At 46.8% G+C, this 25348-nt stretch overlaps 4 protein-coding genes across 5 annotated transcripts in view; 2 read left to right on the forward strand and 2 right to left on the reverse strand.

Annotated features, from left to right (window-relative positions):
- Positions 1–8359, reverse strand: part of LOC135809513 (alpha-aminoadipic semialdehyde synthase, mitochondrial-like) — a 21523-nt gene extending 13164 nt beyond the window's left edge. Inside the window, exons 1-7 of one of the 2 annotated variants that reach the window (XM_065322872.1) lie at positions 7800–8359; positions 6965–7049; positions 5994–6061; positions 5055–5201; positions 2193–2271; positions 1319–1446; positions 298–489 (exon numbers count right to left, since the gene is read on the reverse strand). In XM_065322872.1, the coding sequence (XP_065178944.1) occupies positions 298–489; positions 1319–1446; positions 2193–2271; positions 5055–5201; positions 5994–6061; positions 6965–7049; positions 7800–8225 (1125 nt within the window). In that variant the 5' untranslated portion in view covers positions 8226–8359. The remainder of the gene's footprint in view (positions 1–297; positions 490–1318; positions 1447–2192; positions 2272–5054; positions 5202–5993; positions 6062–6964; positions 7050–7799) is intronic. The other variant, XM_065322873.1, reaches the window with a different exon arrangement.
- Positions 8360–8478: 119 nt separating this feature from the next.
- On the forward strand, positions 8479–14841 carry LOC135809514 (uncharacterized). The gene is made up of 7 exons (XM_065322875.1): positions 8479–8698; positions 9956–10261; positions 10616–10672; positions 11305–11400; positions 12311–12398; positions 13263–13318; positions 14269–14841. Exons 1-7 carry the CDS (start codon positions 8643–8645, stop codon positions 14345–14347), a joined length of 738 nt encoding a protein of 245 aa, XP_065178947.1. The 5' UTR covers positions 8479–8642; the 3' UTR covers positions 14348–14841.
- A 3066-nt stretch (positions 14842–17907) lies between these two features.
- Positions 17908–20097, forward strand: LOC135809516 (protein unc-119 homolog B-like). Its single transcript, XM_065322877.1, has one exon. It carries the CDS (start codon positions 18356–18358, stop codon positions 19136–19138), a length of 783 nt encoding a protein of 260 aa, XP_065178949.1. The 5' UTR covers positions 17908–18355; the 3' UTR covers positions 19139–20097.
- Positions 20098–20531: 434 nt separating this feature from the next.
- LOC135809515 (dual specificity protein phosphatase 7-like) lies at positions 20532–24587 on the reverse strand. Its single transcript, XM_065322876.1, has 3 exons — positions 24079–24587; positions 22875–23279; positions 20532–22180 (listed from the first exon to the last, which is right to left on the reverse strand). Exons 1-3 carry the CDS (start codon positions 24434–24436, stop codon positions 21825–21827), a joined length of 1119 nt encoding a protein of 372 aa, XP_065178948.1. The 5' UTR covers positions 24437–24587; the 3' UTR covers positions 20532–21824.
- Between the last annotated feature and the right edge of the window lie 761 nt (positions 24588–25348).

The raw sequence follows: 25348 nt of genomic DNA on the forward strand, positions 1-25348 counted from the left end.
CTACTGGCCACGATCAGCTATATTTCATTGATCATTGTGGTACAGATGTGTGACGACTACAGCTACTGCAAATATGATACAGACCGCTAACTCACCACTTCCCGCATGCATGTCTATTATACTTGGCAAGTACAAGTAGGTGTATACTGAAAAGATAAGGTTCTGTGCAGCTCAGCAACTGCTCAGGGTGAGCTAGATATCTCCAGCAGCAACCATGCGTAGACAAAAATGTCACAGCAATGTCACCGACGGGGCCGAGTGGCAATTTCGAATCGCCAAGACAGCTCACACACTCACATGCAAATCGGCGGAGATGTCGCAAATAGCCAAGAGGCGATGGGGTAGACGAGGAACTCCAGGAATCTCGGCCTCTGGATCTGTAGGTGCTGTCTTGCGAAGGACAGTCTTGGCATCAGCGGTCGTCAGCAAGCGAGGCTGCTTTGGTTGCCAGTAAATGCCGTTGACGATGACGGTCGCAAACGGAGCAATCTGCACCGCAACCATCAGGAAAAGAAATATTTTTTAATAAAATATAAAAGTAAACACAAATTATCAGTCTCGGTCCCTCTCTTTCTTTATCTCACACAGACATGCACAGGTGCATTCACGCACACAGGCACCTAAATTCTCCGTCCCTTTCTCCACCTACATGGGGGGGGGGGGGGGGGGGGATCATCAACGGCCTTCTCCAAGGACTCAATCCAAAACAGAAGCGACTTTACCAGCATATATGCAGTCGACCTTGCGAATAACAACCCTTGACCGTGCATAAGGAAAGTGTCGTTCTTTGGGAGTTTTCGTTATTCATGACGTTGTTGTGAGTATGCAGTCAAATGATCACCAGCTCTGGAGACTGTCGATATTCGCCAGTTGTTGATTTACCCGAGGTCATTATTCACCGGGTTGACAGTAGTCAGGACTTAACACTACTGTCTGAATGCCATAGACAGAAGTGGACTGCTGCGTGTACAAAGGCACTGGCCCGGGCATGGCTGCAGTGCTATGTACAAGTGCGAAGACTCCGTCCCGGCCGGCGTGCATATGCACTTATACCTCGTTTATCTGGGCGGTCCGAGACCGGGCACTGACCGTAACTTTGAAATGTCCGTAACTCCGAATCACAAACATTTTGATGGGGAAAGACTATAGATATGACAGATGACGTCACAATTTCCACAAAAAGTGACAAAAGAGTTGTAATATCTCCAGTGAAACTCGCCCAAAGGGTGCCTGCCCGGTAGACCGAAGTGCCCGTAACTTCGGGGTCTGGATAACCGAAGTACATGTATGAGCTTGAATTGTACAATCAAGTACTAACTTTCTCAGCAAACGTGGACCTGTAGCGCTCTGGGAAGGTGTTGAACTCCTCCAGGTTGAAGCCACCGCCATCAATCCTCTCCAGGTGATCTTCGCGTTTGACCACTGTGGCATATACTCGGCGGTGATCTGAAAATAGTCCAGCAACCAAAAAACACCAATGTCAAAAATATTCAAGTAACCCTACACCACACCGGAGGATTTAATTTGCAGAGGTCAAACATGCAAAGATTTAATCTGCAGAGGTCAAACATGCAAAGATTTAATTTGCAGAGGTCAAACATGCAAAGATTTAATCTGCAGAGGTCAAACATGCAAAGAGACAATGAGAGAGAGGTACGTGCAACAAGTCTGCGTCTGAAACTAGCTCACTGAACTTGGCTTTTGCCATCATTGCAGTCAGATCGTTCCCGGACACACCGTCGCAAGGGGTTAGAAAATAACAGTGATAGCCATGAACTACTTAGATAAGGCAAAGGCCATCAAGGTGATGTTCATTTGGCTGTCGTTCAAGCTCCGCCTGGTGTCCACATTTTGTTTCCACTCCCACGTGAATATCCCCCAATCTTGGCACATGAAGTCCACATGGTCTGGCTAAAACTAAAGCATGATACCTTCGCAGGTTATTGGTTGCGGCATGTCGGTCACACATAGAATAGATGAGCATATGACAACAACAATGACGACGACGACAACAACAACAACAACAACAACAACAACAACACACGCACAACTCATGCCCTCATCCTGCAGTATTGCACACAGTTCCTCCAAAAGGACCAAAACTAATTACAGCACCCTTGCCAGGAAGGAATATTTCAGCGCACACCCTGTCCAAGAAGAGAATCATAACGCCAAAACGGTCATAGGCATACCTCCGCCTTTCGAGATTTCCTCCACCTCGCTAGGATCAATCATCTGAACTGGCAGCTCATTCAGCACGTCGTGTGCACCCTATGCCATAGGCGTGAAGAGAGAGAGAGAGAGAGAGAGAGAGAGAGAGAGAGAGAGAGAGAGAGAGCAGCAGCAGCAGCAGCATGAAAGCGGTGAGCATCTCCGTCAATAACACTCGCACCGGCATCATGACGGTAGGCATTCACTATACGGCCCAGCTTCTGCGAAAATGGATCTTTAATAATATAGGGTGATGTTTTGCATTATTTTTCCACAGATGACCTTTTGTGTTTTATATCATGAAGCCACGTAACCGTAAGAGGTGGATGTTGAAACATGAGCACGGCTCTGTCGAAGGTTTTCCCCTACCAGGTATCAGCCTGGGTAGGAAACGCAAAGTTAACCAGCCTGGTTCAGCCAGTACATGTAGCAGCAGTCTGATAGGGAGCAGCAGCACTGAAAGCCTGGCCAAGAAGAAAAGTCAAGACGAGGAGACACGGACGTAATTGACGATGACGTGTCCTATGACGCTGTTACCATGATACCGGACACCCCGCCCGTAGCACCGGTAAGCACCTCTGAAAGCCTGTTACGAGAACTTCTCGCCGGTCAACAGGTCATGAAGGGCACTCTAGATGACGTTTCGTCCAAGATCGAAGCCATTACGCTCGATTTGTCAAAAGTCAAACAAAAGGTTAACAATAAACTGTTGAACGGTACCTTTCGGCTGTTGAATAAGATAAGAAATGTTTTACCCATGACCCCTTCGTTGTTTGAAGTTATTGGTGTGAGTAATGGCTACCGAGGGTAGCAATGGTCGGCTTAGCGCATGGAGGAGGAGAAAAGGTTAACAGTCTTGAGAAAGGCATGAAGAAGATTGAACTGATATATCATGCAATGTATGGAAGATGTCGGATCACTAAAGGTCCAAACCGAAACTGACTGGGAACTAGTCGTGTTTTAGGAGAAAATAGTTTCTCTCAGTGACGCTGCCGCTGTCACTAAAGAGAAAATCAGTTCACTCAGTGATGTCGTGTCCAATCCAAAGGGTCAGTCCACAACTGGAACGTATTTTGTGAAACGGGCGGAAGTGTAAGAGCTATTGCAAGAGGAGGAACATGATGTTCTGTCGAGATCAAATAACATAATCTTGTTTGGGTTGCCCGAGTCTCTGGGTGACGTGGCGACAACATGCAGAAAGGTGATGTTAGAAGCTGGTGTTTCCCTTCCCGAAGACACCACGATTGAGAGGATCGGTAGAAAGCCAACAACCACCGGCAGCTTCGTTCCAGCGCCTTGAATGAGCTGGATAGAATCCAAGCCCGATTTTCAAGAGCCTACCTTAGGAAACGCAGAATCTGAACTCATTATAACACTCCGCAGCACAATCTTTAAAGTGTAAAAGCCAACATTCAATCCCTTCTTTAGTGCAGGCAGTTTATAAGCTTAGTTACCATGCACAAATTTCATTTTCAGGTACCGAAGTTGCCTAGCTTTGTTCAAGTTCAATTTCAATATTACCGTATTATCTCTAATATAAGCACAGTCTCCAATAATAGCACGTCTCCAATAATAGAACACCTTGGGGCGGCATTCAAAAAATAAAGTGCTCAGTCTCCATTATAAGCACACTGTGTAAATTCATTATCTGTACCGGCGAAAAAAAACCCTGAAATGTGTGTGTCATACACGAATTTGGCATGGCAACATGCCTCTGAAATGAGGTTGAAATAATAATGGAACAGTCTCCAATAAAGGAACGTCTCCATTAATAGCACGGGTCGGAGGTACATTGAAAAAATAAAGGACGTGCTTATATTAGAGATAATACGGTATGCAGAGTGGGAGGCGCCCAAACAAAATTATTCTTCCTGCAAAGACCACATCAAAGTCGTTGTTTCTATTAATTGTTTTTAAGAATGAGCTTCGCAAACTCACTTGCAAACTTACTTGCAAACATAGTGCTTCGCTCTCTGGTACCATTGACTGATATGTGGCCCATGGCAGTATGAGTGCACTTGGTGTACATGCAGCCCCCACAAGACCTGGTTCGTTACAAACGAAAACTGTTCGCCATAAAGGGTCAATTTCGTATGGGTTCAAACAGGGACATGGACAATGGTTATATAACGAAATTCGCTATATGCGAGTTTGTTATAAGTGGAATCGACAGTATGATGTGGCACAAAAGGCAGTGTGTACTATATATATATTTGTAATGAAGCCATCTGGTGTTTTATTGTAAAACAACCTCTGGCATAGAACAAACATGGCCTCGACCTATATCACTGCAGACCGGTGGAAACTGCTTGAAAGCCATCCCGAGTCTGCTGATAATAATCCACAGAAGTGCAGAGCAGGGGGGGGTTATGTCTACACCTGGAGGCCCAGTCTGAGCTATCAGTATGCTATCATCATCCAATGGAGTGGATCGGACCAGCATGCACGCACACTCGCGCGGGCTTGGCAACAAAATTACTTGAAACACAGAATATGTTTAACACAAAATAGGTATTTGACTGGTCTGAAAATGCTGCTTGAAATAGGAACTCCATGCATGCCACCACACGTAGGAAGTCCAATGAGTTCTGGCAGAGCTGGGTGGCAGCTGGCCATCGTGAGCAAACTCTCCTTGGATGAAAGCTTCCATTGCCGCGATTATCTTGCATGTTCACAGTGAAGCAAGAGATTGTTTGCCTATGCAGAAAATGATGTTTTCCGCCAAAAATGATTTTCACCCCAAGGTCGATTCTCGCTGAAACTGGGCCATACGTTACAAGACTTAGTACCTATTGCCTATGCAAGCAAATTCAAAGTGCTCTGAAAGACACATATTAGCTGACCTTGGACACGCCACCATCACCGCAGATGACGAAGATCATTGGTCCCAACACTTCAGGCATCAGGCCGTACTCAATTTCTCGCCCAATATTGGCAATGGCCGCCTTGGCGGCGCTGCTTCCGGGATAGTTGTGAGCTCCACCAAGGTGCTGTAGCACAGTCAACATAACAAGCAAAGCAAAACAGCCTTGGATTAAACAGAGGATGAAACACCAGAGTGCACTGCATTACATATTTAGAGTGCACTCCTTCTCTGTAATCCCTACAGTGCGTTGCAAAAGTATTATTGACCTCTAGACTTTTCAAAAAAAATTCAAATCTATATGAGCAAAATTGGGGGAACTGCCTGAGCAATATCCCGAAGAAATTTCTTAAAAGCTCAAACTAAAAAATTCTAAGCGATTTTGGAAAAAAACGCCCAATTTCGGAATTTTTATGAACCAAATGATCACATATTCAGTCACAGATTTTTTTAATCTGATTTTATGTGGTACCTGTATAGATGCAAGCCTAATGTGGGTTTTTTAAACTATAGATCTGTACTTTTGAAACACACTGTAGTAATTCGAGTGAGTTGAAAAGGGAACAAGTCAGGAGAAAACATTGACCGACCCCGTCAGGACACACGCCCGGGACCAGATCTGTTTTAGAATATAGCACACAGGTAGTTTTATCCCAACTCACCACCCTGACGGTACAGATCTGAAACCAGCAAGCGGTGCTATTCAGCGGCTATACGAACACCTGAGCAGCACATGATCCTGCACAGGTTACCTGAGCTGTTATATCTGAGCACATGAGTGTGAGGCCAATACTCGACTGCGGCTACACGGTCACAAGCCACATCACGAATAAACACGACCACCCAAGCGCCGTTGCTCTGTGATTACATCCCAGGTTTCGGATAAAACAGCAAAAACAAGGCAAGGCACATTACCCACCATAAAGGGAGTATGATGGCCCAGAGCAAGCAGGCGCAGTCCGAGACCATGAAGGATATTCACCATACCTGCAAGGCAGAAATACAGGAACAAACTCATATGAGAATATTGCTACACACACACACACACACACACACACACACACACACACACACACACACACACACACACACACACACACACACACACACACACACACACAAACATTCAATACAAGAGCAGCAACATCGCAAAAAAAGGTTGGGGTCATGTGATTGAAAAGCAAAATGCCCACAGGTAATAACCTAGAAGTTGCGACTTCGGCGGTATTCGTCATGAAGTTGGCTGTTCCAACGAACAACAACGTGCTCCTCGTGTGCTCCGGATGGCAGTCGTGAGTCAGTCAAGTGTCAAGTTCGGCAAGAAGCATGTGTTCCTCGTTGGAACAACCAGCTTCAGGTGATAATGGAGTTCGCTGTAAAGTTAAACATTGCTAATAGTGCTAAACCTGATGTGCCTACTAGCTAGAGTACAAACCCCAAGACTGTCACTGTGTAACTGCCTGTACATTTCTATCCAGTGCTGCAATGGCAGAGTTGCACATCGCGATATGCTTCAAAAGGGTACACTGGCAAGAGTACAGAGTGATCACTGAGAGTTCTAATCAAAGCAGGACTGTGTACAACTAAGTGGCTATTATACATAGGGTGCAGATGGTGTACATGAGTTTGTCACTTGATGTGGAGTTCTGACGCGGCAGACCCCATAGTCTGACTGGAGGTTCACACACTTGGGAGCCATGCACCCTGGCCACTAGTAATTGCTAGTGATTGGGGGAGAGAGAGAGAGAGAGAGAGAGAGAGAGAGAGAGAGAGAGAGAGAGAGAGAGAGAGAGAGAGAGAGAGAGAGAGAGAGAGAGAGAGAGAGAGAGAGAGAGAGAGAGAGACGACAGGTATGAGAAGGAGAGAGCACAAGGAAGAGAAATTACTAACCCGCAGCACCAGCATAGTGACCAAAAGCTACTACCCTCTTGCCAGTTCCATCAACAATCTTCTCGTAATCAAGTAGACGGATGTGCTGTACATAAACAAGGCAGTCACAAACAAGCCAGTCTTACTACGGCATGCGTAAGAGAAAAACAAATTCTCCACAGCGCCAAGCAATGTCCAAAAGTTCGTTCATGCCCGAAAGTTAGTACCCACCCAAAAGCTGGTACAGGTGGGACTAAATTAAAAAATATGTACATGCACCGTGTTTTCCGGAGTTTAAGCCCCACTGGAGTATAAGCCCCACTGGAGTATAAGCCCCACTGGAGTATAAGCCCCACTGGAGTATAAGCCCCACTGGAGTATAAGCCCCACTGGAGTATAAGCCCCACTGGAGTATAAGCCCCACTGGAGTATAAGCCCCACTGGAGTACAAGCCCCACTGGAGTACAAGCCCCACTGGAGTACAAGCCCCACTGGAGTACAAGCCACACTGGAGTTTAAGCCCCACTGGAGTTTAAGCCCCACTGGAGTTTAAGCCCCACTGGAGTATAAGCCCCACTAAAATACAACCCACACCCAGATTTTTGTCCCACAATACAGACATCTACCCCGTTTACTAGTATCATGGTTCATTTGACCATCGTAGTATAAGCTGCATCGGCTTTTTTTGGATGAATTTTGAGTGTTCAAAGTGCGGCTTATACCCCGGAGAATATGGTGCATATGTACTTCATTTACTTATTTACAGACCTCTACGATAGTCTATGTGTAATGGCTGTGTGGCTATTCTGCTTTGCGCAGTACATCCTACGGATGCTACCTAGGATTGCATTCTAACCTTATGTATGCATGTATCCAGCAAAGGCATGCCGGCTTCTTGGGCCTTGATCGTGTGCGAGAAGAATGCATAAGTCTTGTGCGGAATCAAAGTTTCCGGGTTAGGTGACCTGACGCCCAGGATGACGTCACAGCCACTCAGGTCTTCATGGAGCTCTGCCCCCACTGTTTCGTATTCATACATGGAATATGCACGTCTTGTCGATGGCTGCACAACCACCCGAACTCCTTTCTTCACCAGAGCCTGCACATGGTGCGGGGCCAGAACCGCTCGCCTCTCCCATACTTGACTCTCCTCGCGCAGAATTCCCACAGAAGGTGATTTCTGGGATGTCGATGATCCATTTCGAACACTGGTGGAGAAGATTTGCCCACGAGCAGCAAGCAGGGCAGAGCAGCTACTTCGCTGCCTCAACAGCCACATCATGAATCAATGCACACTGCTCTAGAAAAACTACATGAAGCAATACACAATGAAATAAAACATCAAGCTTGAGAAGACTTCTCCAATGTCTGGCCACAGCTGCTGCTGACGAGCTAGGTGAAGCACTGTAAATTGTGTAATAAAAATAGTCAGAAATTGTAGAATGAAGCCTTTTTCTGAAAAAATATATCGAGTCATTCAAAATAGAAAAAGTCATGATGACTGGCGCTGAATATGCGTTCTTGGACAGTCTATGAAGTATGATCATGCAGCGGTGGTGTCAATGGTCCTTCGAGAATCTTGCAGAACAACCTAGAGTTTTCGTGCACCTCTACTTCTGTAAAGCCCACTCTGGTCGTTTACGCAGCTCGTGAGAACTTCAATGTCTTAGTTGAGGCCAGAGGAAAGGATCTGATGTGAATGATGATGGAGTTTCGTCCAGGAAAGAGACCTCGCGACCCATTCGATGTGCTCGAGTAAGTAATTAGTTAGTTTTTCTTATTCTTGCTATCCCCTCGTTTGTACATGTTGTATGCAGCGTTCACTAGCGACATACTACAGATGGCCTTGCTAGGCTTTAGGGACGTCATGTTGACTTGCATGGCGTATGAGTCATACCCCTGGATATGCATGTAATGCTGCTGTCTTCATGTGAGACTTATCTTGCTGGCTGGGTAACCACTACATCATAAATCTTTTGAATGAAAGTACAATCATGTAGTTGGTTCATGTTCTTACAGAATGTGATACATGTATTAGTATATCAGATACGCACACTCTCATTTCTACGTGAGTTGTTAGAAACGCAATAAATTTGCGTTTCATCATCATGCAGTCGCTGACAATAATGTGAAAGGTATACATACAGACGCACGCGCACACATGTACACACATACGCGCACGCTCGCGAACATGCACACACACACACACACACACACACACACACATGCATGCATGCACGGTTGCGGCAAAATTGCTAATTCCAGTGAGCCGCACTGTCGACCACACTCGCAGTTAAACTTACAGTTTGAACAAATGCAGGTGTAGCCATCCTATGGCCCGGCCTATAGTATAGCTTTCTTTCACACGATTCCCAACACACCGCACACCACTGCATGCAAACACATCATCAGCACGTGGCTTTGGCCTGGTTCTCCGTGTTTCAGCCCGCTACCACTACATGTACCTGGATTTAATACAGTAGTGTCGGGCGCCGAAGAACGAACAGGCTAGAATTTCACCAAGTACAGCATATCATTGAATACACGGTAGCTCAACTGTGCATAGACTGTTGTGTTGTACATGAGAATAAGAACGGCCTAGGCTACTAGGCTGAGCCCCAGTTCTTCGGCGACCTACAGTACTGTACACTGCTATGTAATTATGGTAGAACAAACGACTAGAATGATTCTTTCAAGCATACGAGTAACTTTTAAGCTACATGTACATGTACTCGTATGCTTTAAAGAATCACAGTTACCATGGTTACTACTTAGTATCCTCACATACACATAGCCGAAGTCTTGACCTCCACTGTCTGTGTGCATGCCAGTTGCAGAAGCACTGCTGACTGAAAGTGACGAACTGGGCTGGGTCTGAAAGATTCAAGGTGACAGCTCTGTCCTTTCTTTGAACATTTCCTTGTTTTGAGTATTGCATATCCCTTCAGCATTAATAACTGTTCGCTCAGTGGGTTTTTCCTTGTTTCGTGCCAATGGTGGATCTGTGTACAGTCAAGAGTATCGGCACTCAAAGCAGAGTGCCACGCCGGAACGCATCACGGCGCAGATGGTCGACCTGCATCTCGACTCACCGCGCCAATGTAACCAAGTCGAGCCGATACAGTACACGACACACGTGCCCGTGGCGCGGTCATGCTGCTCCGTGGCCAGTGCATCCGGTCAGCTGTGCGTGGGCGACACGACGCATCGTCAGCAGCCGGTGGCCGCCGCCGCATCCGCATCCGGCGGCGGCTGTGCCAGGATGAGACGCCGCTGCAAGAAGACCTCCATCGTGGAAGAAGAGATGCCGACGGAATGGTATGACTTTTTATTTTATTTTACAAAGACCACTTAAACGGCAAACATGAGCTGCAGCAAGGGAAGCACACACAACATGAATTGTGGCAGTGCTTTGCTGTGCACCAACTCCGCGTGGATCGTTTCTGCTTTGCTGTCGGTGCCGCTTTCTACTGAGTCGTTTTGCTGGTCATCTTGGAATCTTATTTTACATGTACATGTACTTCAGTACATGCACATCAGCAAAGACCTGGCCGGTCTATACAGTAATTGTGTGAATTATATCATGGCGTTGTTCCGAAGTATCAGTATCAATGTGCCTTGTACATGCGTGGGAGTATTATTTTATTTGTGCTTGTTTGTGATCATTTGCAGCACCCAATACAATGTGACGTCCATGGATGATCCAGAGCCGGATGACGTACAGCCAGAGTAGGTTTGCTAGTAGATTTCATTACACAATGTGAAGAGGCTACGTAGCCGTCGGGTGCATGTCACCTTTGCGGGTTTTTTTTTTTTTTTCGTCGGTTGCTCAACACTGGCTGTGTTAACACGACCGCGCATAGCGTGACGTGGCAGTGATGCCTGTGTGTGTATCATTATGGGGAGGGGGGGGGGGGGCATGTGCACAGATTAGGACAGGGTGCAGAGAACGTGCTGCTCCGTGTATCACTTGCGGTTCTCACCGGACTTCAAGCACAGTCAGTGTGAAGTAGCACTAGTACCCTTGTATGTATGCATACCAGCACTTTTCTCTTTGCAGCGGATATAAAATACACGTTTGGGGCCTTTGCATATCCTGTTGTATTCAATTGACATTGGATGTAGAGTACCTTGTCTATGAAGTAGAGACTTTTATGTCCTATTTGGAAATAGGTTTTACTGTAGAGTATTATCTTTCATGGGTTTGCCTCCCCTCTGGCCATGCCTTTTCTCACCATCCTCATCTGAACCCAATGATGTTGACCCAGAGCCCACGTTTCCTAACTAGAGTGCTTACTGTTTACTTTAGTTTTGCGTCTCATTTCCCTAGCTCGTTTTGTGTGCTGTTCTTCAACTCGCAGTGGCCCTGTAGTGGAGCTGTCCTCGACGCTCATGAAAGGCCTTAAAAACGCGGAACGACTCAACACACAGATTCAGGATAAGCTCGTGCAGTCCATGTGAGTGGAGGGCACATTGTACTAAATATCCTGTGTGAAGCGGCTGTGACCCTGTCCTTTCTATTTATCTCTCTATCGCTCTCTCTCTCTCCCTCTCTCTCTCTCCATCTCTCTCTCTCTCTCTCTCTCTCTCTCTCTCTCTCTCTCTCTCTCTCTCTCTCTCTCTCTCTCTCTCTCTCTCTCTCTCTCCCTGTCTTAGTCAATGTGCCAGGTATATCTCTTCCCATGAATACGTGATTCTGTCTGTAGTCTTGTATAGTATCCAGCTTCCATCCGCTGCCATGTACAATGCACATCAATTTACAGATATGCCATGCTATGTTTGGCTGCTATTCATGGGAATATTCATAGTGGGCCATTGGGCATAGGGTACATGTTCACAAGCATTGTTTGACTGGTGCCAGGGTAGACGTGCAATGATAATGTGTACACCGTACTCACTCGATTAGAAGCTCCTCTCCAATAAAGCCCCTCTTGAATAATAGCCCCCTTGCAACAACCGTTTGAAAAAATTCAAGCTCCTCTCGAATAGAAGCCCGGGCTACTATTTGCAAAGGATGGGGTGACCATGTAGTGCCATGTATGGTAATGTCAGGGGGATACAAATACATATCGTGCATGTACATGCATGCACATACCAGTACAATGTACATGTCCAGGTCAACGCAGTGTGTGTGTGAACTAACTCGGGGTCGAGTTGCTTCGGATATAAACGTTTTAGAGATTCGATTGGAATACTGGTATGGATTGAAATAATAAAAGCCCCTCTTTAATGGAAGCCTCCTGAAAATTGGCAATGAAAAAATAAAGTGAGTACGATATGCATGAGCATGCACTGGGCATGGGGTACGTTCTGATGGCTGTGCAATGTTGCCGCTCTGTCTTCTGCGTTGCTGCCAACCCATGTCAGATCCCATCCACAGTGTCGACAGCTAATGGTGTGGAAACCGCCTGAAGATTTCGTGCAGAAAGTACTACATGACGTCAATAAGCCAAAGGTATGGGGGACTCCATGGTCACGTGACGCATGTGTGATACATTATCTGGCAATACTGTCCTGTATGCTGCTGGATGATGCTTGTACAGTGAAACCTGTGTAAGACGACCGCTCAAGGGACCTTCAAAATGTGGTCTCTGTTACCAGGACAGTGGTCTCCTTATCCAAGGTCAGTTGACTGGAAATAGCATCCCTTGGTCGTGGTTCCAGTGGTCTTCTGGGACAGGTGGTCGCCTTATCCGAGTGATCGCCTTGACAGGTTTTACTGTGCATGTAGTCTGCTGCTGGTGCTGCATGGTTGGCCACTGGAGTTCATACACGTGACTGAAGCAGCTCTGTTTGCTAGTGCACAGCTCACACTGTTCGGTGTTCGTAGAGCTGAGACCATGCAGTACCCATTACTGTAAACTGCCTCAAGTTCGCATGTTCAACATAACGCGGATATTAACCATCGTGAAATCAAACTTCAACAGTGGATGTATGTGTGTGGCCACAGTGCTCCGCGAACATTTTCCATCGTAAATCCGCTGGCTCCGAGAGATCGCGAAAATTTAGTGACGGGAATATTGGGCGGCTTGCAGTATTGTTGTGTTCACATCTGGAGGGGATTCCCCCGACCGGCGTTATGGCTGTCGAAGCTGTAGCTGCAGGCCTGGCTCATGCTGACGATGCAGCCGAAGCTGGCAATCGGAATGCAGTCGTGCGTCTTATAGAATGGACAGTTTGTACTGGGTAGCGGGGCGTACCTGGGTGCTTGGTGCAGGTGATCATGATTCATAAATTTGCTGCAAGTTCCACGGCTAGATTTGAAACTACAGTGCGCTTCACTGGGGATATTTTGTTCACCTGTGTTGTGTTATTGCAGGGACCGACAATTACTGAAGTTACCGACGGAATGGACGTGTCGAATATGCAAGTCGTGTAAGTGAATGTTGTACAAGTATATGCATGTGGGTTATACGTTTGTGGTTGTCAGTTACTGTAAAGTGAGAAACTTTCGCTAGAGATTAAATTTCACTATTTTCGCGACCATCACACATCTGTGAATATAAATCGCCGCAAACTGCTCTGTACATTGATTATAGACAGTAATAGATCCAACTGAAGAGATAAAATCGCCAAAGTTTCTCATCGTGAACCAGCTCAATTCATGAAAACGCAAACATTGCGTGTCGCGACACTTTATCGCTTTACAGTAGCTACATTTTTGGTGTGTACTAGTGGTGTCACTTGCAGCAGTGCTTGATTTGAACTTGGCATGAGAAAGACCATTGCATCGATGCATGCTGATTGTTGCCGTGTGCGATGTCGCTCTACTGTTCCTGGTTTTTGTCCGATGTCGCTCTACTGTTCCTTGTGTGCGATGTCGCTCTGCTGTTCCTTGTGTGCGATGTCGCTCTGCTGTTCCTTGTGTGCGACGTCGCTCTGCTGTTCCTTGTGTGCGACGTCGCTCTGCTGTTCCTTGTGTGCGACGTCGCTCTGCTGTTCCTTGTGTGCGACGTCGCTCTGCTGTTCCTTGTGTGCGACGTCGCTCTGCTGTTCCTTGTGTGCGACGTCGCTCTGCTGTTCCTTGTGTGCGACGTCGCTCTGCTGTTCCTTGTGTGCGACGTCGCTCTGCTGTTCCTTGTGTGCGACGTCGCTCTGCTGTTCCTTGTGTGCGACGTCGCTCTGCTGTTCCTTGTGTGCGACGTCGCTCTGCTGTTCCTTGTGTGCGATGTCGTTCTGCTGTTCCTTGTGTGCGACGTCGCTCTGCTGTTCCTTGTGTGCGACGTCGCTCTGCTGTTCCTTGTGTGTGATGTCGCTCTGCTGTTCCTTGTGTGCGATGTCGCTCTGCTTTTCCTTGTGTGTGTTTTCTGTTTGCATGATGTTAGTGGTGGTACTGTCGTCATTGAGCCTGAGGATGATCTGTGGGATTGCCAAATGAGTTGCGAAGACATGGACGCCAGCTAGTAGTGGGAGAGCTTCCGTTCTGGCCGACACCATCGCACCGGCTGAAATAACCCCACTGTATTTTCTCAGCTCGCACTGCTTATAACGCTTCTCTTGCTGTCTCTTCCGGGCTAGGTAAGCACTGCTGCCTTTCTCCATAGCTACAACTTAGGTACAACCATAGCTACAACCTATAGCCGACACTGTCGTTGCTTACGCTGCTACTGCTGAGTCTTGGTACTGGTCTACTTCTTCAAGTACGTTTTTAGTGGTATCTGTCCATGTGTGTGTGCCTGTGCGTATATGAACTTCAGTACTAATTGTGTTGTGTACTGGCGAAGCACTACACGTGATCCGAAGGGTTGAACCTTGATTTTTATTCCCTATTTTTTTTTTAATGAGCAAATGGTTTTAATCAATAACCAAAATGAGCTTTCCAGCTTGAAATTGTTTTGCTGTGGTGTTTGAGTCACTGGTGAACCCGTGTAGCTATCCATCAATCTTTGAAAACTCAAGTTTATTTGGCTTCTCTTGTTCTGGTTCCAAACCCGCCACATTTGCGCTAGAGCCTTCGTATTGTGAGCTGCTCTCGTGCCTGCTTTACGCAAGTGGCGGAGGATACGGATGTGGACCTCGTAATGACAAGCCAGGGCACAAAGGGTGCGAGTCTCCATCACATGGCCATGTAACAGCTGCCCTGCACCCCCCCCCCCCCCCCCCACACACACACACACACTCCGTCTGCTAGGGTTTAGCAGGACACTCTCTATTAGGGGTCAAAGGGGTGTACCGGTTACCCGGGTACCCGCCCGATAATCTCAGGTACCGTTAGTAAAAGGGTACCCGTTTGGATTTTGATGAACCAGTCAGTATGGAGCAACACTGCAGGGATCGTGTATTCCAGGCGGGAGTTATTATTAACTCCACGCTGGATGTCTGCATTGTTGTTGCATTTTCGCACCTAGTAGATCTACCTCTGCGACTATCAGACACCAATCAATTTGCGAATCACATTGTGATATCAAAATACAACCCGAGAACAGATAGATTATATCTTGATTTATGCGAAAATTGCACACAAAAAAAACATGGCTGCTAAAGGGTACCCGTTAACCCACCCGTTAAGAAAATTACCCGTTCGTTAGTTAAAGGTACACCCGTTTGACCCCTACTCTCTATCCACCATCGATAAACGGGGTTTGGTACTCGCTGCTACAGCGTCGCACTCTCTTAGCCTGGATTGACTCGAGAGTAGAAAACTGTATAAATAAACATTATCCTTTGCACGGTCTAGCAGTGTAACGCTGGTATGAACACAGAAGCTGTGCATATCCTATAGCACTCCCATGTAGTTTGGTGTGTACATGTAAAACAGAGAGGTTCCAGGCTGTCCAAGAGAGTGCTCAATACCGAGTGGTAGAGCTGGTTCAAACAATAGGAGGACAGAGAAAGTGTTTTACTCCGAGTTTCACGCACTAAGCGATCATCAGAAAACAGTTTGGTGTGTACTGGGGGAAATGTGGTGCTATACCCGAGAGTATGGCCCATTGAGAGTATGGCCCATTGAGAGTATGGTACATTGAGAGTATGGCCCATTGAGAGTATGGCCCATTGAGAGTATGGCCCATTCCACTGGCCACTGTAGAGTACTTTAAGTCAACAAATATTCAGCGCATATCTATTTTCGGCTATTTTCGACCTGATCATATTTGGCCGAAAATGTGTTGCAGCTGAAAATTTGTTTTGCAAGGTTCAGTGTGACAGTGTATACAGGCAGCAGCAGTACAGGCCGAAATATGTTTTAACCCGGGGAGGCCGAAATTTATACAGGCGGCAGCCGTACAGGCCGAAAATTTGTTGCAGCCGAAATGTGGTTTAGCCCTGGGAGGCCGAAATTTGAATGGGCCGAAAATTTGTCGACTTACAGTATTTTGTTGTTGTTGTTTTTATCATATTATCATTTTATCAATAACGCATGTACCGGTAGTACACTTGTGTAGTCTGTAGCGAATCGAATGTTGGCACACAGCATTATGATAAGGGCCGGGTTCCACTGCGGCTCCGCTGCTCCGCGGCACTTGGCTGCATGCAGCGGAGCAGCGCGGTTCCACTGACACTCGCCATTCGCGGTACCGTGGTCGTGCTCCACACTTTTTGATGACGTTTCACCTGCCTGCGCACACGAAATCAAAAAAATCCTCGTGTTCTGGCATGCGCAACGAATTAAAATTTGAATTTTAAAATTCTGGCGTACAAAACAATGCAAAGTACGGGAAACAGGTCGAGCCGCAACCGCGGCTCGCAGTTTTTGGTGAAGAATCGTAGCAAAAGCTCGCGGTGAGCCGCGGACTCGCTGCTCCAGCTCGAGCCGGGGTCACTATGGTAATGATGACGTTTCAAGCCGCGAAAGACGAGCAGCGGAGCCGCAGTGGAACCTGGCCCTAAGCCGTACAGTTAGGTGATGCATATGCCAAGTGTTACCTGTCCGCTGCGCTGTGACAATTGTATGCATTAGTGAAGCATGAACAGCTCATCATCATCATCATCATCATCATCGTCCCATCAACCGCGTTGTGCCAGTTGGCAATGACTGAGCCGGGGACGGCTATGCCAATCATATCATCGTGTTGACACCGACCTGTTCTATTTAGGCATCATCCGTTTTAATTCTTTTTTATTTTTTTTGCAAATTTTGTTTTTATTCCATTTCTCATTTTTCATTCGTGTTGGGTTTACCTATTCACTGTACTGATACAGGGCAAAGCAAAGCACAATCATCACCATGTCATGGTGATAATTGTGCTTTGCTTTGCCCGTAAAAGAGGCCTTCCCACGATCATTTTTAATTCCATTCATATTGTTTTGGAATTGTCACTTTCTCGTATTCTTGTAGGTTTCAGTGCAGAGTCCTTTGAAAGGTTCTGGCATGTTACGAGTTATGACTGTCCACCAACGTAACCAGATCGTATCTGCTGACTGTATAAGACCTGGTTACGTTGGTGGACAGTTAGTCATAACTCGTAACATTTTGTCCTCCTTCTTTTGTGTGAAAATTATGGCTGTAGTCTGTCGTTACTAATGTCTTTGTCCCTATTCTGTATTCAGTCAGTCCGCTACTGGTGTATAAAAACGAAAACATTGAATTTTTTGAATTTAATAATTCATTTTGTATGCAATACATGTACACCTTACTTACAAGCAGGGAGTCGTATTTTACGACTCCCTGCTTACAAGTGAAGAAATCGAGAAAATATTAATTATACATGTGTGAGATTCGTATGCACTGCATGCATGCATATGCGCATATGCTGGTCCAAGCACAGAATAATACATGTAATCAAATAAATATGCATGTCACTGTCACCATGACACTTTATTATGACATGACCCAGCGCGGCGCTAAATTTAAAAATGACATTCAGCAGTCAACCTAGCTGAGTCGTTTGTCTTTCGAGTATCTACGACGTACGAATGATTGTAGCAAGAGCTTGCAAAGACAGACGACTCGACTGCAAGCAGTGACTGACTCGACTGTGGGTGTGAGGATACCTCTACTTCGTACATAGTCATTATTAGCAGGGATGAACCTGTGCCGTACGCCTAGCTACTACATTGTACTACTAGTACTCAGTATCCTACAATAGTAGTGCTAGTTTCCACTTTCTTTCGCAAGTCCATGCTTTTCTGCATCTTCTCCTCGCTGTGATTGGGGTAGATCTCGCCTACGCTATGCACGGTCGGTGTAGATTTTGAACCGTAAAAATAATAAGAGATCAATTTTCACCACAATCCATACAGACTTTACAGAACTGCTTCGTTGAAGATCGACAGTTTAGAAACGGAGGTTTGCCCACCACGGGTACTACAAGGTAGACACGTCGCAGAAACAAGCTCAGGGACAGGCCGGTAAAGCAGCGGCACTCTAGCTGTCATCGAGTCAGCAAGAAGTGTTTGTACTTGTAGCGAGCATTTCGCTCCTGTAGAAAATATTTTTCTGGCCCTTCCTCGGATCTAGATCTATCTGGCAGCATGTCTAGTGGATCAGGCAGAGATGCTGGGCGCAAGACGCCTGGATCGTCTAAGTCCAAGTCTAGTAGCAGTAAGTCATCCAGCAGCAAGCCAGCCGGTCGCGGATTCGTCGCACGACAAGCTGCCGCCGACTCCAATGTCAACCAGCTAGCTATTGTTGGCGAAGCCAGCGCCAAGGAGCGGGTGCTTCGCGAGAAAGCGCACGCCGTCGGCACAATATGTATCGATGATGTGCTCCAACTGGACCGCGCAACAAGCGACTTTCTGATGAACCCAGCAAAGAGCGCACCAATTCGCTTCAGACGGTTGAAGGTGACGATAGGTGAGTCGGATGGAGAGGTGCTGTTTGACCAGTGCCTGGTAGAGGATGATAGTAGCGAGATGGGCGAATCAGTAGACGAGGCCGGCTCGGATCTGGGCGGTGATGATGAAGTCAGTGCGGCAAGTGAAGTAGTGTACATTCTGCCAGCCAGCTCCCTGGGTGCCATGTGTACTGCATACACCGAGTTCAAAGCCACTGAGGAGATACAAGATTTCTACATGATCGAGCGCTTCTTCTATGAGGACGTAATGCTGAAGGACCTACGCTTCTCGTTTGGATTCTGCATACCTGGAAGCATCAACACGGCGTCCATCACGTATGACACACCAGAAATCAGCGACGATCTCAGGCAGAAGATCATTGCGAATCCAAAGAGAGTGCGTGCCGACAGCTTCTACTTCAGGGACGGCGTGCTGTTCATGCACTATAAATCAAACTATACATACGTTAACATGGCATAAGTAACTGCAAGTATTAGTTGCTACACTGACTATGTCTGGGAGTTGACAGGGATTCATGCGGCCAGCACGCACTGGGCACTCGGCCTGGAGCTACTAGCTGCTAGCTCACTGCATGATAACTTGGTGATAGTGAACAGCATGGGTGGCACAAACCCAGAGTGCGCTCCGCAGTGGCACATCAGTAACTTCTAAGCTGCAGTAGCTCTCGATCGGCGGCGGCATGCTTGCCTGCGCGGCTTCTCCTCCTGACCTTGTAGCTACACATATTATCGTTGGTGCTGGCTCAATGCACTCCGCCCCGCGAGAGAATGTCAACAACCTCACCTGCTGCCTGCCAGACATCAGACCTTATACGCGTTGAATCCATACAAATACGTCAATGCTTTCGAAACGTCCAACACACACACACACACACACACACACACACACACACACACACACACACACACACATGCGCACCCAGTAGCACTCCATGAAGTCTGATCTCGTTTATAGATAAGCTGGTAGGATGCTAACCAATAACACACTGCGACTGCTGACCCCCTGTGCTGGAGCAGCGCACTCAGCCACCGTATTCATTACAGATCTGAATTCATCTAGCACCACTATCCAGCACTCGTGGTTCACTTCGTAGCTACATTGTACAAAACCGGTACTGGTTTCCTAAAGGACTATTCATTCAGCATACTGCATATTTTATCTCTATTTCTTTGGAAAGCTGTTTAAAACTTGAGTTATCTTTAAAAAACGGTATATATTTATAATATTTGTACAAGTAGCTACACGCACACATGATTGTGATCTTTGGCGTTGGCTCCATGCGCTGCGGCCCGTGTGAGAATGTCGCATGTCGGCAACATCAGCCGCTGGTACATTGTATTTGTGTGTCTGTCCCCCGTCCTTGGTCTGTTTACTTTCATTCAGTATTGGACTCCTTCTACTCGTATTGTTTCAACTAATACGTATACCTGTGTGTGCTGGTCATGACCAAGAGACTGTACAAAAGGAGCTGGTGTAGGTGCCGCCATGTACGGTTCACGGTCCCCGCACGAGGCGAAAATGACGAAAGACTTTCCAGTCTGTTAGCTTGTGCAGCAGAGTGGACTGGTCCAATGTCCAATGAAACGTGCTTTCGTAATTGGCATTTGGTTGCAGCCAGCCTCCTATACAAGCATGGCACAAGTGTACGGTGTAAACCTGTCCGTAGCACACTACGGCTGTAGTATGTAGTATCCCGAGTACATTACAATAATGCATGCACAGTGTATGATTATATTCGTAGCAGCATACAATTTAATCATCTTCCGAAGAAGATAATAATACCAGTACTGGTAGGGAGGCGCATGTAGTGTACACCCACCCACACAAGTACGTGCACCATGTTCAACAGAGATTCGACCTTGCAATGCACCTTATCATTACATAAATATCACAGACTAGCTATCCGCTAATTCAGATTGCAACAATCAGCGTGGCTAAAAAAACTGCAAGGCGGCGGTGTGGCAAGTGTGCGAAACTATTCAATGCTTTTTTTCTGGTTGAAAAAAAAATGAGACTGGGCATAATGATGAAAGCCTAAAAGAACACTGTCCGTGAGATCTAAAGCAATGCAGTGGGTGTGGGGCATTTAAAAAAGAAAAGAAAAAGAATGAAACGCATTGAGGGTTGGTAGCATAACTACACTGAACAGCGAGGTTGATCAGGAGCTAACAAAGTATGCAGGAGAATAGGTTTGGGGACTGAGAATTGCCCTCGGGTACAGGAGAAACAAATAATCATCAAGATTCGAAAGTAAACAAAGGGAAAACACACCCAGCCAAAAAGGATCATTACTAAAGTAAAGTGGTCAACACGCGCAGTCCATATCCAATCCAGTTGAATAGATTATCAACATTTACGGGCAAACAGAAATCAATATCCATCTAAAAAAATATTTTACTTCAAAGTAAAAAAAAAGAAAAAAGAGGTGCCAAGTGATGTGAAGGAGAGTTGAATGTGCATATAGAAGCATGCACGCCCGAGCACATCAGGCAGACTGCAAGAAAGAAAGCTCATCAAGGTCCGGTGTCCGCCACACAATAACACCCACAGAGAGGGAGAAGAGGAACAGGACACACACAGAGTGAGAGAGAGAGAGACAAAGAGTGCGCTAGAGTGAGTGCGTGAGTGAGTTTGTGTGTGTGTATGTGTGCGCGTGCCTGCGTGCGTGTGTGTGCGTGTAGATGCAATGCCGGTTTAAACAGGAGATAGAAACAACATTACAATGCACGTTAGGTTCGCACTGCCATTCCTATGTCGACAATAGTTCTAGTTGGCAAACAAACACTATGAACGCCTTGAGGTTAAAAACGAAACGACAAAATCATGTGACAAAGTCAGATTATAGCTTGTACGAGCAGAAATCAGTCGCAGCGGAAGAGCCTCCGTCATCATAGCCAAAGCGCCGGACCCGCGGATGACTGTCATTCCTGGAAGTGAAGAGTCCAGAGCAGTGGCGTGCTACTCAACCATCCAACACACACTCTCTAGCAGGAACTGCTGCACTGATGGCAGCATTGCAAGTATCATTCAATATTGGCACGAGTTGGTATTAGACACATGCACACACACATGCACCCACATATACGTGGAGACTCACTGCTCTTCATGGCAAGCATGTTCAGTGAGCAGTACACGCGAGCGTTGACTAGGATTGGGTGGCCTGGGTCTTCGGACAGGGAGACTCGGCACTTGTTTCATGAGACGACGTCGGCACACTGTTATTCGTTGACTTGGACACTGTTGACGAACCCGTGTCCGCATCACTCCTTTGGCGCTCCAGTAGAATTCCATCACTCACCATGTCGGCCTCGAACTTCATCAGCTGAGACAAGAAACCCATGTTGGGTTCAATGTTCCTCCTTCGTTCCTTCACGAAGTCGTAAGCCTTGTCGAAGCCCCACTTCTTCGTGCGCATGATGTAGGCGAGGACTATCGTCGGAGAGCGAGACTTTCCTGCTAAGCAGTGCACCAGAACACAGCCTTTGCGACTGAGGATTTGATCTGTGGTGGAAAAAAAGGTAGAGAGGCAGCCATGACGGCCTTGTATCAAAGGACTAGACAGGACTATTCACAGCGTAGCAGGCATCGAGGAACACTCACAAATACATGCAGTAGTACACTTGTCACACAAAAGGAAGAATGAAGCTTTAGTTGTTCTGGTGTATCAGCAACAGCAACTTTTCAAAGTACTGTGGATGTGCACGCGTTCGCTTGAGAAACCTTTCGCTGGACTGTAAATTTCGATCTTTCTCGAGGAATCTAGGTTTAACCAGAACAGTTTCTTGTGACTTTCATCAGTGGTTTCTGTCACTGGTAAGTCTAAGAAATAGAGAATACGAGTACAACGTCTGAATCAATGGCATTAGGACAAATAGCCAAATACCACATTCTCAAGGAATCTGAGACGCTCCCTTCGTCCTATGTTCCCAATCGAACTCGCGCACCACTCCCGAAACTGGGTGAGCGCGCCCTACTATACATGCAGATGACCTGTGTGGAACTACAGTGTTGCCTCTTCACGACCGGGAAATCCCTGGTTGTCCTATCACTCAGTGTAAATCCAATTCCTTCGTGAGATACCGGTGTAACTGCACAGTGTGACATTATGATGGCGAGATACTTAGCTCTTTTGCTCGACTAAAAAGAAATGAATACAACTGATGCTGGTGAGTCTAAGCAGAAACGGAGCACTCACCTATACTGTAGAAAGCCCTTTCAAAGTGAGGCGTCAACGAACCAGAGGCCACATCCTCGGCAGCATAGCGGTCATAGGTGATGTTCAACTCCTCGTCGGTTTCAAACGTGTTTGGCAAGTCGCTGGTGACGTTGAATACATCTGTAATGCCAAACTTGATCATGGCATCACGAGACTTGGCACTGGTCCAGTCACCGAGGAAGACTCCTGGCAGTACTTCAGATAGCTGTCCCTGCTTCACTTGCTCCTTGTCGGGGTCCGCTGTCTTTTTCGCCTCCTCTTCAGAGTTGCCCGGTTTTGATCCGGGTAACGACAGCGGCGGGGGAGGACCCCTCGGACCTCTCTTTGCCTTCTTCGCCGGTGACACAATGTCCTTGTGTGAGCGCAGGATGCTGGTAAACCCACCTGGTTCACATGGGGAAAGACAGACAATGCCAGGTGTGTGCATTCATTAAAACACAGCTAAGCCGAGTGATCTCGCAAACACGCACAGCATATGCGTGGACAGAACAGAGCAGAGCAGAGAGGTTGCAGTTCGTCCGTGCAGAGACACGGCAGAGAAAGCAAAAAGAAACGTAGCCATTCTTCTACGCAGCCACCTGGGCTGGAGAGTTCACGCCTTCACTACCGACCTGGCACGATACAACAAAAAGCTCGCAGTTTGTGACGTGAGAGATGGGTGGTTTCCGTGCTAGCTGATAAGCATGCACTGCGTAATGCTTGGCTAAACCAGTCTGCCACTGCCGCCAGTCAGAATTCAGATAAACGCAATCATGAGTACATGTAGTGCTAGTCTGCTAGCCTAGAGGATCTTGTACATAAAATTGCGTTCTGTCCGCAGATTGAGTACATTTTAATAATATTATTATATCCATCCTCAGACAATAAGATTTTCATTGCGGCAAGGCAGTCAACAAGCAACCAGCTCCAAGAACAGGGACTCTCTATCTCGTATGGAGATGAGTATGATCACAAACAGATCAGAAAAAAATGTGTACTACTACGTATTTGTACTACCAGCCCATGCTACTTTGGGGTTTTTTTACACTTCCTGAGTATTGTCAACCTGTACACCAGTGCGTGCGTGTGTTTGTGTGTACATTGTGCATTGTGCTGATTGCCTGAAAATATCTGATTTGTTGATTTGTTGGCACGATATTCGAGAAACACATAATTCATTTCCTCACCCCTGCCGTGAACATACCATTCAAGAAGCAAACGTGGCGGCATTTCTCCGCCACCAGCATGTCGGCGACGGCCATCAGGGCCTCGCCCTTTCTTTCCTCCGTAGAGTCCTGGTCGTACAACACAATACTCTCTGAATGGCCACGGGCAGCGAGACGCCCGCGTTCCTCTGCAGTGCTGCCAGGGCATAGAAGCTGTTCCACACTGGTGCCTCTCTCCATTTCTCCCGAATTCTGGCACGGCAAGTTCACAGAAGTTCGAACGTGGCCAGTGAGGAAATCTTCACGTGTTCTCAAATCTAGGACAAGAATTGAATCGGTCTGCTTGTTCAGATTCTCCACCAGCCAAGAAGGCTCCTCGCAGCGTAAAGTGTTCATCCTTCCTGTTAGTGCAGAAGCTAAATGGCAACCCAGGGCCGTGGCAGCGCAGCTTTCGCCAGGGGAAAGGAGACGGCAGCAGAGCCCTATCGAATACCATTCATTGCAATACGAGCAGCCACCTCATTGACTGGGCCATAAACCAATGACTGTCTTTTCAAACGTGTTCAATGCAAGATTTTTCAGACAAAATCCCACGATCTTGCCCTTGCCATGCTTTACTCAGCGCTAGCGTGCATGCATGACATACAAGCGTGTACTTACGACCACGCAAAGCATTCATATCAGTCCCGCGGCGGCGATCAACCGCACATGCACAGTTGTCAACCAAAACAAAGCGAGCTCGAGTGCAGATCGATCAGAGCTAGCCGCACACGCGCTTTGCGTAGTACAGGACAAGTGCCAAATGCGCTCCGGATCCTCAAAATATTATCAGCTTTTCGATAGTTTTTTTTGGCCTTTTGCCGAAGTTTTGGTGTCACTGTCACCTGGTCACCTGATATTTTACACTTTTAGATCATGTAGATCCCATAATCCTAGTACATGTACTAGCATGCATGCAGTAGGTATCGGTTACTAATAGCGTGGGTGTTTGAAAAACGACTTTCTATTCTTATTTCCGATACACACGATACATCAAGTGTGACATATCATTATGCATATGAGCAGGGGCAGGAAGATCATCGTACTATTCCATATTCGTAGTGCTACTGTAGATCTACTGTGCATGCGGCTGGCCATAGTCCCATAGGCATAGGCTTACCATGTGGCTAGCGCTATCCAACATGAGTTACAAACTTACATGACCACAACAGAATGAACAGTTGAACCAGTCCTGCAGTACGACCCAATGCGAGTCAGATCAGAACTGCATTGGACAGGATGATGTTATTTATACTACAGTACACATCG

The sequence above is a fragment of the Sycon ciliatum genome, chromosome 2 (genome assembly GCF_964019385.1).
Source record: "Sycon ciliatum chromosome 2, ocSycCili1.1, whole genome shotgun sequence".
Classification (NCBI taxonomy): domain Eukaryota; kingdom Metazoa; phylum Porifera; class Calcarea; order Leucosolenida; family Sycettidae; genus Sycon; species Sycon ciliatum.

What these genes read in the sequence shown, in the direction of transcription:
- LOC135809514 (XM_065322875.1), top strand. Translation starts at nt 8,643, where the DNA reads ATGATGATGGAGTTTCGTCCAGGAAAGAGACCTCGCGACCCATTCGAT. An exon ending in GACCCATTCGATGTGCTCGA is followed by an intron (nt 8,699 to 9,955) that starts GTAAGTAATTAG and finishes ATCTGTGTACAG; the next exon opens with TCAAGAGTATCGGCACTCAA. An exon ending in GATAAGCTCGTGCAGTCCAT is followed by an intron (nt 11,401 to 12,310) that starts GTGAGTGGAGGG and finishes AACCCATGTCAG; the next exon opens with ATCCCATCCACAGTGTCGAC.
- LOC135809516 (XM_065322877.1), top strand. Translation starts at nt 18,356, where the DNA reads ATGTCTAGTGGATCAGGCAGAGATGCTGGGCGCAAGACGCCTGGATCG.
- LOC135809515 (XM_065322876.1), bottom strand. Translation starts at nt 24,436, where the DNA reads ATGAACACTTTACGCTGCGAGGAGCCTTCTTGGCTGGTGGAGAATCTG. An exon ending in CCACGTTTGCTTCTTGAATG is followed by an intron (nt 23,280 to 24,078) that starts GTATGTTCACGG and finishes CATGTGAACCAG; the next exon opens with GTGGGTTTACCAGCATCCTG. An exon ending in AAGGGCTTTCTACAGTATAG is followed by an intron (nt 22,181 to 22,874) that starts GTGAGTGCTCCG and finishes TTTCCACCACAG; the next exon opens with ATCAAATCCTCAGTCGCAAA.